At 37.8% G+C, this 17885-nt stretch overlaps 1 protein-coding gene across 1 annotated transcript in view; it reads left to right on the top strand.

Moving 5' to 3' along the window:
* ADAM23 (ADAM metallopeptidase domain 23) overlaps positions 1 to 17885 on the top strand; it is a 165454-nt gene that overhangs the window by 90927 nt on the left and 56642 nt on the right. Inside the window, exons 5-8 of the mRNA XM_028112217.1 lie at positions 5884 to 5966; positions 7013 to 7076; positions 12654 to 12726; positions 16484 to 16560. Of these exons, the coding sequence (XP_027968018.1) occupies positions 5884 to 5966; positions 7013 to 7076; positions 12654 to 12726; positions 16484 to 16560 (297 nt within the window). The remainder of the gene's footprint in view (positions 1 to 5883; positions 5967 to 7012; positions 7077 to 12653; positions 12727 to 16483; positions 16561 to 17885) is intronic.

Raw genomic sequence — 17885 nt, 5'->3', positions numbered from 1 at the left:
CTTTTTTTTTTAAGTCGAATCATCACCATGGCTCAGTTCAAGCTCACTCCTTCCGTGAACTGTTCTTGGCAGGGATTGCTGTTGGAGGAAATGGGCCTCTGTGGGCATGGCTCCTGGCTGGGAAATTTAAAAAAAAAAAAAAAATCAAGAGAGCAGACAACACTGGCTCCTCACAAAGCTATTTTAAGTTTGAATAGGATAATTTTGTAAGAACTATTAAAAATTTATATAGCATTGGTACAGCTAAACTGTTCTAATACTTGAACATTTTTTTCCTATTGAGTTTAATGAAGGTAAATAATTAAACTGGTGTTGGGGTCTCAAGTTCCCTGATTCTCTGATATATTTTTTCATTTCTTTATGCTGCAGTATTCAAATTCAGGTATATGTGTCCAGTTAAAGAGATCTTCTTCTCTTTTGCTATCAGCCCACTGATGTATTAAATAGATTAATAGACCCTGATGATTGAAAAGTTTGAATTTAAAGATATGCATGGAGAATAATCATTTGAATATAGTGTCCTATTTTATTATTATATTCAGGAGCTGGAATATCAAAATATACATACACATTTGTGAGCTAAGGCCTGCGTAGTTTCAAATGTTTATCCAGATGTTCAGGAGTTTATGAGACTTTTTTTTTTTAAGATTTATCTGTTTATTAGAGAGAGGGCTAGAGGGGGGGAAAGGGTAGAGGGAGATAGTCTTTTTTTAAATTAACATATAATGTATTATTTGTTTCAGGGGTACAGGTCTGTGATTCATCAGTCTTACACAGTTCACAGCACTCACCATAGTGCATACCCTTCCCAATGTTCATCACCCAGCCACCCCATCCCTCCCACCCCCCCTCCACTCCAGCAACCCTCCATTTGTTTCCTGAGATTAGGAGTCTCTTATGGTATGTCTCCCTCTCTGGTTTCGTCTTGTTTCATTTTTCCCTCCCTTCCCCTGTGATCCTTTGTCTTGTTTCTCAAATTCCTCATATCAGTGAGATCATATGATACTTGTCTTTCTCTGATTGACTTATTTCGCTTAGCATAATATCCTCTAGTTCTGTCCATGTCGTTGCAAATGGCAAGATTTCATGGGATTTTTTTTTGATGACCACATAATATTCCATTGTGTATATATACCCCATCTTCTTTATCCATTCATCTGTTGATGGACATCTAGGCTCTTTCCATAGTTTGGCTATTGTGGACATTGCTGCTATAAACATTGGGGTGCATGTGCCCCTTTGGATTACCACATTTGTATCTTTGGGGTAAATACCCAGTAGTGCAATTGCTGGGTCGTCTGGTAGCTCTATTTTCAACTTTTTGAGGAACCTCCATGCTGTTTTCCAGAGTGGCTGCACCAGCTTGCATTCCCACCAACAGTGTAGGAGGGTTCCCCTTTCTCCGCATCCTCGCCAACATCTGTCGTTTCCTGACTTGTTAATTTTAGCCCTTCTGACTGGTGTGAGGTGGTATCTCATTGAGGTTTTGATTTGGATTTCCCTGATGCCGAGCGATGTTGAGTACTTTTTCATGTGTCTGTTGGCCATTTGGATGTTTTCTTTGCAGAAATGTCTGTTCATGTCTTCTGCGCATTTTTTGATTGGATTATTTGTTCTTGGGGTGTTGAGGGGAGAGAGAGAGAGAGTCTTAAGCAGACTCCGTGCTGCACATGGAGCCCAATGCAGCACTTGATCTCACAACTCTGAGATCAAGACCTGAGTGGAAATCAAGAGTCGGATGCTTAACCGACTGCGCCACCCAGCTCCCCAAGAGTTTATGGGGGTTTCTTAAATGATGAAGAAGGTAAGAACTGGCTGGTCGAACTTCACTGAAGAGAAGACGAGATAATTAAACAAACACAAAGGTGGGGCAGTTGTAAAATAAATCAAATTGAAACAGTAGGTTCTGTTTTCCAAAAGGTTGTATTTAAAGTGAGTAGAAAGAATCAAACTGTTTCTGTCATTCAGTCGGTAATACCAGGGAACCAAATTTTTCCTCTTTAGGTCATTAGCTCACAGAGCTGTTATACCAAGCCCCTTCTGATTAGGAAGTGTTTTCAAAGATGCACATTCAGTCAGGGTCCCATTATTTGCAGGAGTGGCCTGGTGGTTTCCAGCGGGGTTCTGAGCTCCGCAACCTTGTGGAGCAGAGTTGCCATTATTTGAGCATCATCTAGCTTGTGGAGTGTTTGGATGTGGGGAAGTGGTAGGTTGGGGAGCATACTTACTAGGATTTTTAAGTTCCTTTGCCTAGCCAAAAACTTCCACTTATCGTATGCTCTATTTTGTTGCATTTAAATAACTCACTGACAATTTCGAATCCAAAAATGCTGACACCTGTGTGGACACACATAGACTACTGTCATGTGCTCATTGAGCCCCTTTTGTTGTCCTGCCTGCCTATTGCCTAGTCACAGATCTGTGATGCGCTCCTCAGTACTGATCGTGAAGTGGCTGGCCAGGGCTCTCAAACTGTCTGAGACCTTACCCCCTGGAGAAAGAAACACTAACTGGAGAGCCTGAAAACACGTCATTTCAGTTTGGCTTCCTGCTATCGTTCGCAGAGCCTTTTCACACCTTGTCATTGTCTCCCTCTCTGTACAAGGAGGTGTAGTAGTTACTATGAAACAGCGAGTGAGTGTTCAAGATGGTTAGATCCTTGGGTGGAAGGTACACCCGGAGCTGACTCTCCAGTGTCACTGCTCACAACGCCCTCTGGGAGGGGCCTCTCTGCACTGGTTCACTCCTGTTATCCCTGTTACCCAAGAGGGAATGCCTCTTTTTAACTAGGATTTTTTGAATATGAAATACTTCAAGAGCTTACTTTGCAGTGGTATTTATAAAATGCTGCATACACCTGGAGAGTTGCCAAATAGTATTTTTATGGTAATGCTTTCTTAAAAACTTGTTATAAATTTAGTAATAAGAAACTCAGAAAATCCTCTAATACTACCAGATACTAATACTAAATTAGAGCCTGCTGAATTCCTCATAGTGCTTAATATGACCACATAATCTAGATATTCAAGCTTTGTTATGATAATAGATGTCAGGGATTGCATGTTACCTCAAGTCTTATTTCAGGTTCAGAAAATATGGTGATTTACCTTCAAATATACAGAAAATTGTAACAGTTCCTTCAGATAATATCCTACCTTAATTAAAACAACTAACAATGACCTTTATACTGAGAGAGCATCAATATTCAGTTTCTAATGGGAATTGAAATCTAAGAAAGGACTTGGAAGTATTTTCTGGGAAAAAATATTTTTAGGAAAATCTGGAAAATATAGCTTTTTTTAGAAAGGTCAAGTAAATATGACCATGTTTGCTATGCACTAATAATAATCACCTGACTTAAGAGAACTTCTTGGTGTGATACAAAGTACTAAATAACCAATTTGATGGAATTTACAGTTACCTGTGGTTGTTTTTAGAACCATGTGAAGAGTCTGAAATTTAATTGCAGAATATTGACCTGGATTCACAAATTGCTGAGATGTATGATACCATTTGTCCTTATAAGTTCCAGGGTTGAATATACAAATAAAGCTTCTCATGTTGCATACAAGTCAATATTTTTGTAAAAAATTGCCTTTTGAGAGCCAAACCCCATACAAAAGCAACCTTTTACAAAATATTAACAAGGTTATAATACCAAACTTAGACAACCAGCACTGGAAATGTGTATTATAGTTCCTAAGAGGAAACAAACTGAATTGGTTGGGGAGTGGTCTTTGATATATGGGTAGACACCCTTATCACTGTAAATAACCTCTGAGGCTATTGTAATACAGTATAATGAGCAGCGATCAAAATGACTGTAAATCATCAATGAAAAGTCAAAGTATGTTCAGTATATTCTATTTAAGAAAACAAATAGGAAGCTTCTGGTTAAACAGTGTGGATTCAGTGCTTATATTTATCTCTCTTCCCTCCCAATAACCTAACCTAGTCAAATACTAGTCAAAGAATAAAAAAGGATATAAGGTGAGAGGTATTCATAAAATTTTAGGAGATAGAAAGCAAACGGATGGGGGCTAACTGTCAGGTTTGAGCTTTTCCTGTTCTGCTAAGTTCCATTGGGGAAATCCAAGAAGCAAGCCGATTGAAGATCCAGGAAGTGAGGGTACATGAAAACAGAGAGGTTGTTCAAAGTCTACGTGGAGGGCTCTTACATCCCTGATGCACTTCATAACCCATATAGCCAGGCAGCCATCCCTTCTCTACTCTGGTAGAAGAGCTCCATTTATAGAGAAAAATGGAAAGGAGGGAATTATCAGAGAAATAATAAAAGTTTCCTAGAACTGATGTGTGTGCATTTTCTTAATTAAAAGTTTTGACCAAGTGCCCAGCACAGTGAATAAGCCAAGACCCACACCAAGGCATGTCTTGAGATTTCATGAAAATGGGGATGAATAAAATTCCCTAAAGTCTTCTTGAAAGAGAAAAATTATATTTTATAGAAAATATCTAACATCGGAATAGCAGCCGTTTCTCAGCAGCAACATTAGAAGCTGTGCACGGTAGTGCTGAAATGCCGAGAGAAAATAATTCTAATCTAGAATTCTTTACCCACCCAAATGGTTGATCTAGTGTGAAGATAGAAAAATAAGTTTTTATATATGCAAGTTCTCACCAAATTCATCTTCCATGGTCACTTTTTCAAGAAAGTACCAGAAGATGTGTACCTTCAAAAAAGGGGAGGATGAGATCATGAATGGAGAAGATATGGGGTCCAGGATTCTGTGTAGAAGGGAGGCAGAAGAGTTCCCAGGATGACCCCAGACAGAACTCCTGGCTGGTGGCTCTGTGTCAGGCCCAGTGGGAGGTCAAAGGGGGACAAGAGGGCTATCTCCCAGAATAAAATACATGGGACAAATGACCTGGTATGTGTAGCCAGGATGCAGCAGTAGAAATATCCCATTCAGAAATACATAGGTAAACAACAAAGGAAACAGATAAAAGAGTTAAAAATGATTGTCATGGAGGTGAGGAGAGAGAGAGAGAGAGAGAGAGAGCATGTTCACTGGTGCGTGAGCAGGGAGAGGGGCAAAGGAGAGGGAGAGAATCCTTGAGCAGACTCCCGGCTGAGTGCGGAGCCCATCATGGGGATCTCACAGCCCTGAGATCATGACTTGAGCAGAAAATAAGAGTAGAACGCTTCGCAGACCGAGCCACACGGGCACCCCTGTGTTTTTAAAATAGGCCTTATAGTTACTTCTTGACTTTGAAAACTAAGTTCATATAATACTTCTAAGAAATTTTTAAAACAAATTTTAAAAGGTAGGGAAGCAAATAATAAGATTTTATGTGGTTTTCTATCAAACACAATTATTTTTTTTAAAGATTTTATTAATGTGAGAGAGAGAACAAGAGAGAGCATGAGTGGGGGGAAGAGAGGGAGAAGCAGGCTCCCTGCTCTGTAGGGAGCCCAAACCACGGCTGGATCCAGGACACTGGGATCATGACCTGAGCCAAAAGCAGATGCTTAACCGACTGTGCCACCCAGGCGCCCCTATCAAACACAGTTATTAACAACAACAGCTCTGGGGTCTCCTCAGTTCGGTAGAAGACCTTATTCCATAGCAATATCTGGTAAGTAGCTACTCCCTTACATGTTTAAGAAAGGTATGTAAGTTGTACCAGTTACGTTGGTGTCTTATTCCTGTTAATAGCTTTTTCTCCTTTATTAAATTTAACAACACAGCATCTTCATAGAAAAGCAGAAAAATGGCCTCGTGCCCTTTGAGATTTCATATCAACCAGGAGGAGTTTGTAGGACCATCTTTGCAATTCTTTCTGGCTTATAGGAGCATCTGTAAGAGTGAATGATGACCCAGAAAGCATCGTTCATCAATGAAACCTTCCTCTGTGTTGTAGGGTGGAGAGCACTGTTACTACCACGGCAGCATCCGAGGTGTCAAGGACTCCAGGGCAGCTCTGTCGACCTGCAATGGACTTCAGTACGTGCGAGTCTCATGTGGGAGAGTGAACTTGCTTTCAGCCGTGCAGTTTCCATCTTTTCTTTCCCAAATGTTTGTTGTAGGGACTCTGCTGTGCCAGTTGCACGTTAGGGACTGGATATGGAGTCATAAACAAGGAGGGCGTATTCTCCGCTGTCTTAACATTTAGAGTCTGCAGGAGATTCAGAGATTTAACAAGTGATTACAGAGATTAATATTGAATTGCGATTTTGGTAGAAACTGTGAAGGGATAGATCAGGGACTTACAGGGTGACCAAACCTAGTCTAGAAAGGTTTCCCAAAGGTATATGCCAGAGGACATAGCAGTCAGGTGGTATTGGCCACGGGAGGATGGCAGGGTCGGGGGTGCAAAGAGAGGAGCTCATACATTGGCTTCAAGGCAGGCTCTAGAAAAACCTCTCTAAGCACCTTTTAGACCCAAATAGTAACCCTCCATGTAAAGACCTGGTTGTGGCCATGTGATGAGAAAGGATATTGAAAATCTTATCTTCCTATATCTCTCAAAATTATATGCAACACAGAGTCATACTGCTTAATGGAAATTCACAATTGGCAGTCATAAATATGCTTCTGTTTGCCTCTTCAGAATCAGATGGTTTTAGATTATTCTAACGAGCAAAATACCTATTTTCTTATAGGTGATACTGGATTTGTGTAAGAAGAAATTTGTACTAGTTGGACATTGTCTTGGAATTATAATGTGACATACTGGAACTGTATGAATAGTCCTGTTCCAGATTCATCTTCTAATGTTTCCATTTTGTTTCAAAAATTAATTATAACATTTATAATTTATATGCTCGTGGTATACACTTTAACACCTTTTGTAGCTTATCTCTGTCTAATACAGTGCTGAGACCACAGTGGGATTCCATACAGATATATGAATTAGGTTTAGGGCAGTATAAAGATATTTGTTTAGATACACTGTTCATTTTTAAAGATGCAATGTGAAGCTCATTTGCTGGTTCTTCCTGTTTGCTGTATTTGTTAATTTCCTCCTCATGCGATTTCTTGTCTCATAGTGGTATGTTTGAAGATAATACCTTTGTATATATGATAGAACCACTGGAGCTGATTCACGATGAGGTAAGTCTGTGACCTCAGTTTCCTTATGGTGTTTTGTTCTTTTAGCATCTTTGCCTTTGAGCCATAAAGAACATAATGTGGATGTCAGTGTACATTTATATGTAGTACTGGTGTATTGAATTTAGAAATATGCAGGTTATGACCTGCTGCATTGGGGAACATAAGCCAGCTACACGGGCTCGGCAGGTGGCTCTGTCAGCATCCAAGCTCCCACGTTGGGGAAGTGAAACCCATGGTTCTTTTGATTGAAGGTGCAGTTTCAGTACACACCCACAGGGGAAGTAAAGTCACAGGATTTATTACCTACAGATTCCGGAATCTCGGGTGGGGAGCAGTAAGCCAGAGGAAGGCAGTCCTCCTTCCCAGGTCACTAGTGAGCAGGAGATAGAGAACAGGGTAGCAAGCACCTGTTACTTGAAAGGTGGTTGGAGTGGAGTTCCCTAACTTTTAGTGGGCTTAATTCTTTTATTTTTTATTATGTTATGTTAGTCACCATACATTACATCATTAGTTTTTGATGTAGTGTTCCATGATTCATTGTTTGCATATAACACCCAGTGCTCCATGCAGTACGTGCCCTCTTTAATACCCAACACAGGGCTAACCCATCTCCCACCCTCCTCCCCTCTAAAACCCTCAGTTTGTTTCTCAGAGTCCATAGTCTCTCATGGTTCATCTCCCCCTCCGATTTCGCCCCCTTCATTTTTCCCTTTCTACTATCTTCTTCTTCTTTTTCTTCTTTTTAACATATAATGTATTATTTGTTTCAGAGGTACAGGTCTCTGATTCGTCAGTCTTGCACAATTCACAGCGCTCACCATAGCACATACCCTCCCCAGTGTCCATCACCCAGCCACCCCATCCCTCCCACCCCCCACCACTGCTCCAGCAACTCTCAGTTTGTTTCCTGAGTCTCTTATGGTTTATCTCCCTCTCTGGTTTTGTCTTGTTTCATTTTTTCCTCCCTTCCCCTATGATCTTCCATCTTGTTTCTCAAATTCCTCATATCAGTGAGATTATATGATACTTGTCTTTCTCTGATTGACTCATTTCGCTCAGCATAATACCCTCTAGTTCCATCCACATCATTGCAAATGGCAAGATTTCATTTCTCTGATGGCTGCATAATATTCCACTGTGTGTGATATATATACCACATCTTCTTTATCCATTCATCTGTTGATGGACATCTTGGCTATTCCCATGGTTTGGCTGTTGTGGACATTGCTGCTGTAAACATTGGGGTGCACATATCCCTTCGGATCACTACATTTAGTGGGCTTAATTCTAAGTGGTTATTTTAAAAGATGTCCCGGGAAAAGCAAAGCGGGAACTTAGAGTGGGAATCCTAAACTCAAGTTCTTTTTTTTTTTATTTCAAATATTTTTTTTCTGATTTTTTACAATTTCTTTTTTTTTATTATGTTCAGTTGGCCACTCTATAGTACATAATTAGTCCTCGATGCAGTGTTCAACAATTCATTAGTCAAGTATAACACCCAGTGCTCATCACAGCACGTGCCCTCCTCAATACCCATCACCTGTTACCCCCTCCCCCCACCCGCCTCCCCTGTGAAACCCCCAGATTGTTTCTTGGGGTCCATAGTCTCTCATGGTTCATCTCCCTCTCTGATTTCTCCCCCTTTGGATTTCCCTCCCTTCCCCTATGGTCCTCCGTGATATTGTTTATGTTCCACATATGAGTGAAACCATATAATTGTCTTTCTCTGTTTGACTTACTTCACTTAACATAATCCCCTCCAGTTCCATCCATGTCAGTGCACATGGTGGGTATTCATCGTTTCTGATGGCTGAGTAATATTCCATTGTGTATATGGACCACATCTTCTTTATCCATTCATCTGTTGAAGGGCATCTCGGCTCCTTCCACAGTTTGGCTATTGTGGACATTGCTGCTATGAACATTGGGGTGCACATGCCCCTTCTTTTCACTCCATCTGTATCTTTGGGGCAAATACCTAGTAGTGCAATTGCTGGGTCGTAGGGTAGCTCTATTCTTAACATCCTGAGGAACCTCCATACTGTTTTCCAGAGTGGCTGTACCAACTTGTAGTCCCACCAGCAGTGTAAGAGGGTTCCCCTTTCTCCACATCCTCACCAACATTTGTTGTTTCCTGTTTTCTTAATTTTTGCCCTAAACTCAAGTTCTCATCGAAATGTCCAGATGCTGGGTGTGAGCAGGGTTATCATGCTGTAAAATGCCTAGGCAACAACTCAGAAAAATACAAGTTGTTTTTCTCATCACACCAGGCCGCATACCAGTAAGGAATGATAAGAAGCAACAAATCTAGGTTTTTGGAAATGATGGCAGTTCTTTTCAGTCTATTGAGCAGAGTGGACATTTTGTTTTGTACTGACCCACTTCTTTTCCTTTAAACTAGCTTTTATTTTCACTTCTTCTTTAGATAATTGTATGCCTATAAGCATATACTTAACTTTTATTAAGAATCTTCAGTGGGAAAATTTGTAGTTGAACTATGATTATATTAGATAGCATTTAGTTTTCTTTAGAGATAGGGAAGAAAATAATGTTTAGAGTCATGCACAGGCCAGCAACCTAGATGAGAAACCATAAGGACATGATGCTAAGTGAGATAAGTCAGACAGAGGAACACAAAAACTGTATGATCTTGCTTATATGTGGAATCTAAAAGTACTGAACTCAGAAGCAGAGAACAGATTAGTGGTTACCAGAAGCCAGTGGGGAAAATGCGTGAAGGAGGTCAAAAGGTACAAACTTCCAGGTCTAAGATAGATAAATTCTGGGATGTAATGTACAACTTGGTGACTATAGTATCTTTGTATATTTGGAAGTTGCTAAGACAGTAGATCTTAAAAGTCCTCATCACAAGGAAAAAATTGTAATTGTGATGTGATGGATATTAACTACACTTATATATTTTGCAATATATACATAGATCATTATACTGTACACCTTAAACTTATACAATGTTACATATTATTATATCCCAATAAAATTGGACTAAAAAAGGAATCATGTACTCTACTAGTGTTGCTCACTAATAGAATGAAAACAAATCTGAAATTTGATCTGTATTCATTAGGTATTGTAATGAGGGCTTACTACATACTGGGTACTAATTTAGGTGCTGGGGATAAAGTGGTGAATAAGACAAACATAGAGCTTGAGCTTTATGGAGCTTATAGTCTACAGGGGCAGACAGGGATAAATGGGTTGAGTAAGTAATTACATACTGTTTGTTAGCGTGCTAAGGAGAAAAAAAAATGAAGCCAAGGAGGTAGAATTATAAGGAAGAGCAAAATGAGATGGTACTTTTGAAGGAGGACTTTCAAGAAATTAGGGAGCTGGAAGAGCATTCCAGGAGAAGAGCAAATGCAAAGGCCCTGAGGCAGGAGTGTGTGTTGTAGGAACTTTGAGGGGCCCAGCTAGGTTGGACAGGAGTGGACAAAGGGGAGAGTGGTAGGAGATGAAGGCTCTGAGAAGTGGCAATAGGGAAATCAGACCAGTGAGAGGAACTGCTAAAGGGGAAAATAGTATTTTGAGAGTGATCAAGTCAGAATATTGCAATCATTTGATGGGGCGCAGAAAACTTTTTTTTATCTTCAGAGATTTCACCTGTAGATAAAATAAGTTTTGACCCAGGTACTAGCCATTTAGGCTATTGATCATCACAGTTGAACAAACATTTTTTGCTGTGGCAATGTATATATAAATATGGCATAAGTTTCAAATTTGAGACAGAAGTGTCATTTAACTTTAAATGTTTAATGTTTGCTTAAACCTGTATCATTTTTCAACTAGTAAGTTGAAATGAAGACAACCACCCTTAGGTAAAATTTTGATTAAGTAAAATGTTTTTCCCCTACTCTGTTGGTAGGTAAATAACTTGTATACAGCAAGATTATTTGACTTGGTACACAAACAATTGACTTTGATTTCTTGTGCTGATTAATGGCCCTGTTACTCTAAAAAAAAACCCCAAAGAACAAAACAAAAACCCCAAATAACGACTCCCTAAGCCTCATAGTTTTCAAATATGTAAAATAAGGTGGTTTTTTTTCAGTGCATCCCCAATAGGGCAGTTTTGCAGGTTTGATGAATTAATAAATGTATGTGACTATGTTTAATAAAACTGTTGAAGAAATTTATAAGTACAAACTGTTATCGTCATAGTATTTAGAGCATTGGTTTTACATTGTTATACCCATAATCAAGTTCTTCAGGGGCTGACTGTTCCATGCCTACTCCCTTTTCTCTTTTGCTTTCTTCCTTACTGCCTACCTTTTGTTCATGTAACAATCTGTCTTCATCTTCACCATGGGGAGAGGGAAAGGAACAGTGCTTGAAACTTTAGTCGGCTTTTAAAATTGTGTTTCTAATCCAGTTGTGAGTTTCATTGCTCTGAGTATCATTTCACCTGTTACCAGAATTAAGAATTTACTGAACTTGAATTTAGATTTGTTGATGTTTAGCTTATTATTACTGGTTTTAGTATACTTTACAGTAAGTCAAGTAATGTGGATGGGATATTTCTAATAAGAATTCATGTTATCTCTCAAGCAGTGAATAGCAAAACTCTTAATTATTGTGAGTCTCATATGTAACCTATTAAGAACACTTTTTTAATAACTAGTTTTCTGCTTATGAAACTAATACATCATAGGAAATTTGGAAAAGCAAAATAAGCAAATAGTTAACTACATTGTAATTTTCCGTGATCCCATCCTGGAGAGAGAACTTCTCTTCACCTTTCAGTATACATTCTTCCAGTTTTTCAATGATATGGTCTTATATATTTTTAAAATAAATTGAATCATTATTCTGTAATAGAATTTTAGCTCAATGATGGATCTCTCTGAGTTGCAGTATTTTTATTTGTAAAATAAAGATAAAATATGCATTATATAGAGTTCTTGTGAGGATTAAATCAGGTAATGTGTACATTAACAGTGTCTGGCACATAGTATGTGCTCAGTAATGGAAGCTGATAGTAAATAATAGGAATGGAAATAAGATGTTTCTAGAAGTGTAGTTTCTAGGGCAAAGGATATAAATATTTTCAAGGTCATTGATAGACATTGCTAAATTTCTCTTTGAACTATGCTCCCAATTTATTCCTATCAGCAGAGTATGAGAATGCTTTTTACCTTGAAACCATAATTAACTGTGGTTATCATAATTTTAAAACCTTTGCCAACTGGATGGGGAAAATTGGTATATCTTTTTTTTTAATTTGCACTTTGAAGGAGTATTAAAGCATTCATCATTTTTTTATATGTTCATTGACCATTTATGTTTCTTTCTTGTGAATTTCCTATTCATGGCTTTGAAGAAAGCTAAGGTTTCAGAGTAGCTAATAAAACTATGCTTTTATCTACACTGGAGCAATTGAATGGTGCTCTATTTTTTAAAAAATTAAAGTTTCAGTAAGACATACTTTTCATTTTGATAGCTGAAACATTAGCATATAAATGTTCCCATTTTAAGAAGGATATTGGAGAAAGTTCTAACACTCTTCCGTGGAAGCTTGATCACATCTTGCTTTTTAATGGTCCGCAATTGTTTTTGTTTCAGAAAAGCACAGGTCGACCACATATAATCCAGAAAACCTTGGCAGGACAATATTCTAAGCACATGAAGAATCTCAGTAAGTTCTAATTAAGATGGCCATTTTATTTTATGTAATAGGAGCCGTGCCTTGGGGGAACTCAGTGCACATGCAGGAGGTAAAATTGCTCTGCAGTGAGCCATGTGGGTGGGCAGCGGCATGAACTGTGGCTGGTGTGGAATGAGGCCTGGAGAGTCGTTGCCGATGGAAATACTGAAAGAAGCAGCCCAGGAGTAAACCTCTGTTAGAACCAGACAGTGTGGCTAAATTTAATGGTGATTTGCAATGAGGCTCATCCTTAAATTTCTCTGACAGTTTACTGCTTTTTAGACAATTTGTATTGTCTCACTCTTATGTTCTGGTCCTGAGGTATCCTAAGGACACTGATGTTGACAAAAGCTTCTTTTGGATTATTGGGATATGTGATATTGCGTCTGTATATTAATGCCAAAAGTCTTCAATAATTTATGCAAAGTCTTATGCCATACATTATTTTTAAATCTAAAATGAATTAAGCACAGTGAAATTCTCTTAAATTTTCAGATATTGAGGGTCAGGTGGTTGTAGGTCAAATATGCATATTCTAATGAATCTTGAATATCTCATTACATTTTTGATGATGTTTGGAAGAAAATAATATTTGAATTATAAATTATAATTTGTGCATTACAAATAGAATTAGATTTGTGACCATGAGACTGTGAAATGTTTAGTGATCGGCATGCCTTTTCCACCGTAGTTTATTTTGATTTTGAGATGATGTATGCTGTCAATGTTGCTGTTTCTTCACATAATACTTTTATTTTATTTTATTTTTTGCATCAGGTTGAGTATACTCTTTAATTCCCATCACCTGTCTTCCCCATCCCCCTCTCCCCCCGCCCCCCGTTATGGTAGACATCAGTTTGTTCACTATAGTTAAGAGTTTTCCTGGTTTGTCTCTTTTTTTTTCTTCCTTTACTCATTTGTTTTGTTTCTTAAATTCCATTTAGGAGTGATATCACATGGTTTTTGTTTTTCTCTGACTGACTTATTTCGCTTAGCATTATACTCTCTAACTCCATCTCTGTTGTTGCAAATCACAAGATTTCATTCTTTTTTATGGCTGAGTAATATTCCTCTCTGTGTGTGTGTGTGTGTGTGTGTGTGTGTGTGTGTGTGTGTGTGTGTGTACCACATCTTCTTTAACCTTTCATCTATTGATGGACATTTGGGCTGCTTCCATAGTTTGGCTATTGTAAATAATGCTGCAATAAACACAGCGGTGTATGTATCCCTTTGAATTAGCATTTTTGTATTTTTTTGGTAAATACCTAGTAGTACAATTGCTGGATTGTAGGGTAGTTCTATTTTTAACTTTTTGAGGAACCTCTATACTGTTTTCCAGAGGGGCTGCACCAGTTTGCATTCCCATCAATAGTGTAGGAGGGCTCCTTTTTCTCCACAGTCTCACCAACACTTGTGGTTTCTTGTGTTTTTGATTTTGTCCATTCTGACAGGTGTGAGGTGATAGTTTTGATTTGCATTTCCCTGATGATGAGTGATATTGATCATCTTTTCATGTGTCTCTTGGGCATCTGGATATCTTCTTTGGAGAAATGTGTGTTCATATCTTTTGTCCTTTTTTATAATCTTTTTTTTTTTTTTTCTGCATGTACAGCAGAGGAGGGGCAGTGGGAGAGGGAGAGAGAATCCCAAGCCGGCTCCACGCCCAGCATGCAGCCCAATGAAGGCTCAGTCCCACAACCCTGAGATCATGAGCTGAGCCAAAATCAAGAGCTGGATGCCTAACTGACTGAGCCACCCAGGCGTCCCTCTTCTGTCCATTTTTTAATTGGATTATTTGGTTTTTGGGTATTGAGTTGTATCCATTTTTTATACATTTTGGATACTAGCCCTTTATCGGATATGTCATTTGTAAATATTTTCCCCCATTCAGTAGGTTGCCTTTTAGTTTTGGTGATTGTTTCCTTTGCTGTGCAAAAACATTTTATTTTGAGATAGTCCCCATAGTTTATTTTTGCTTTTGTTTCCCTTGCCTCAGGAGACATATCCAGAAAAATGTTGCTATGGCTGATGTCAGAGAAATTACTGCCTGTGCTCTCTTCAAGGATTTTTATGGTTTTAGGCCTCACGTTTAGGTCTTTAATCCATTTTGAGTTTATTTTTGTGTGTGGTGCAAAGAAAGTGGTCCAGTTTCATTCTTTTGCACAAAGCTGTTGTTGAAGAGATTGTCTTTTTCCATTTTATATTCATTCCTCTTTTGTTGAAGATTAATTCACCATATAATTGTGGGTTTATTTCTGGGTTTTCTATTCAATTCCGTTGATCTGTGTGTCTGTTTTTGTGCCAGAACATACTGTTTTAATCACTACCGCTTTGTAATATAACTTGAAGTCTGGAATTGTGATACCTTGAGTTTTGTTTTTCTTTTTCGGGATTGCTTTGGGTATTTGAGGTCTTTTGTGGCTCCAATACAAATTTTAGGATTGGTTGTTTCTAGTTCTGTGGAAAATGCTTTGGTATTTTGATAGGGATTGCAGTAAGTCTGTAGATTACTTTGGGTAGTGTAGACATTTTAACAATACATGTCCTTCCAGTCCACGAGCGTGGATTGTCTTTCTGTTTCTTTGTGTTATCTTCAATTTCTTTCATCAGTGTTTTATAGTTTTCAGAGTACAGGTCTCTCACCTCTTTGGTTAAGTTTATTCCTAGATATTTTATTGTTTTTGGTGCAATTGTAAATGGGATTATTTTCTTAATTTCACTTTCTGCTGCTTCATTATTAGTGTATAGAAATGCAACAGATTCCTGTACATTGATTGTGTATCCTGCGACTTTACTGAATTCATTTGTCAGTTCTAGTAGTTTTTTGGTGGAGTCTTTCAGGTTTTCTATATACAGTATCATGTCATCTGCAGATAGTGAGAGTTTTCCTACTTCCCTACCAAGATGGATGCCTTTTATTTCTTTTTGTTGTCTGATGGCTGTGGCTAGGACTTGCTGTACTATATTGAATAAAAGTCGTGAGAGTGGACATGCTTGTCTTGTTCCTGACCTTAGGGGAGAAGTTCTCAGTGTTTCCCTCTTGAGTATGATGTTGGCTGTGGGTTTTTCATATAAGGCTTTTATTATGTTGAAGTATGTTCCCTTTAGCCGTACTTTGCAGAGGACTTTTCTCATGAGTGGATGTTGTACTTTGTCTAATGCTTTTTCTGCATCTGTTGAAGTGATCATATGGTTTTTATCTTTTCTCTTATTGACGTGGTATATCATGTTGATTGTTTTGTGAATATTGAACGAACCACACTGGTGTCCTGGAAAGAAATCCCACTTGATTGTGGTGTATGCTTTTTTTTTTTTTATGTATCATTGGATTCAGTTTGCTAATATTTTAGTTGGGGATTTTTGCATCTATGTTCATCAGGAATATTGGTCTGTAGTTCTCTTGTTGTGGTGTCTTTATTTGCTTTTAGAATCAGGGTGATACTGGCCTCATAGAATGAATTTGGAAGTTTTCCTTCCGATTCTTTTTTTTTTTAAATAGTTTGAGAAGAATAGGTATTTCCTCTTCTTTAAATGTTTGGTAGAATTCGGCTGAGAAGCCATCTGGTCCTGGACTTTTATTTTGGGCGAGTTTTTTGATTTCTGATTAAATTTCAATGCTGGTAATTGGTCTGTTCAAATTTTCTATTTCTTCCTGCTTTAGTTTTGGTACTTTCACATATTTTAAAAACATACTCCTATTGAACTGCAGTCAAGTATAAACTTTTGTATTCCTTTTTCTTTTACACAGGTATGGAAAGCAGTGACCAGTGGCCCTTTCTGTCTGAATTACAATGGTTGAAAAGGAGAAGGAAGAGAGCAGTGAATGTGAGTGTGGCATTGAACCATAGGTGGGGCCACTTCACTCAGCTGAAATCACATAGTATCTGAGTGTATCTGAAGCAGTTGAGATTTGGGCAATATCCTCTCACAAACCAAAACAACAAACCAAACTCCTCCTATGGTTTGCGTCTTATAGGCATATTGCTTTTTATTCAGCTTTTTCTATTTGATGTACACTGGTTACAGTGTCCTATGAACCCTGATGGCATATAAGAAATGTATTATTTTAGCTTCATTTTCAAAGCATTTTCTTATGAAAAGTACAGTGCGTTTTTTTCTATTAAAAGTATAGCAGACTTTTTTTTATATGGCTTATATAACATTATGAAGCATTTTTGTTCACCAAAAAAGTAAGGGGTAGTATTAGGTTTTGAAATGTTGGCTAATGATGCCTATTTGTAGCTCTTTCAAATTGAAAGCTCTGTTGTACCAAAATTTGAAGCTGGATATGTTTTCTTGAGGATCTTTTTGACCATTGGTGTCATGACAGTTACCAAGTACGAATCATGTAATTATATAATCAACAACTGTAGGATAGCTCCCATGTATTGATAAGTGTATAGGAGCTTTGTAACTGAAATTATGTTCCTAGTCTTTTTCATAATAGATTAGAAAGCTTGTAATGATGGGGACTGTTTTGTAATTACATGGTGAATACTATGTAACTGAGAATTAATTCCACAGCATATAGATTACATGGTAATTTACTAGATAACTTAATGAGTAATTATACTGAAAATTGCACATTTTAGATAATGTTTTGCTGAATGTATTTTTTTGTGAAAAAATTAGACCACTAGTCATCAGAAACTTAGTTACAGGTTAAATCATCCTCTCCTTTATGAGCCTGTCTTCATGTTATGGTGATTATAGATACAAATTTTGTTTTTTTGCTTAGAGTTTTTTTCTTACTCTTGAAGATGTGGTTGGTAATAATAAGTTTTATATAGGCTACTGACATTTCACTACAGTCCACCCCTATCAAATATAAACTGATCAATGACCTTGTACGTAAAGAAAAAAAGAGTTACCATTATTGGTTTTCAACTACGAAAAAAGAAAGCCCAAATGATAATTCAAATGCTTAGCACTTGCTCTTAAAATTATCTAGGAATAATAAAAATTTAGAAGCATTTAGAAAATAGTAATTATCAATGTTTGTTCCTTTGAGAAGTTGTGTGGTTAAGATTTAGTACATTATTATTAAAATTTCACTCCAGTGACTTAATGTTTCTTTTGACTATATTGATAACTGTTTTCCACATACACTGTGCTGTTCTTGTTAAATGAGCTTTAAGTAGATTTCCTTT

Source organism: Eumetopias jubatus, unplaced genomic scaffold (genome assembly GCF_037043125.1).
Source record: "Eumetopias jubatus isolate StellerSeaLion01/CBP00866 unplaced genomic scaffold, mEumJub1_p1.0 scaffold_3, whole genome shotgun sequence".
In the NCBI taxonomy this organism is placed as follows: domain Eukaryota; kingdom Metazoa; phylum Chordata; class Mammalia; order Carnivora; family Otariidae; genus Eumetopias; species Eumetopias jubatus.
The sequence above is the reverse complement of the archived record's forward strand: the minus strand, read 5'-3'. Positions and strand labels throughout refer to the sequence as shown.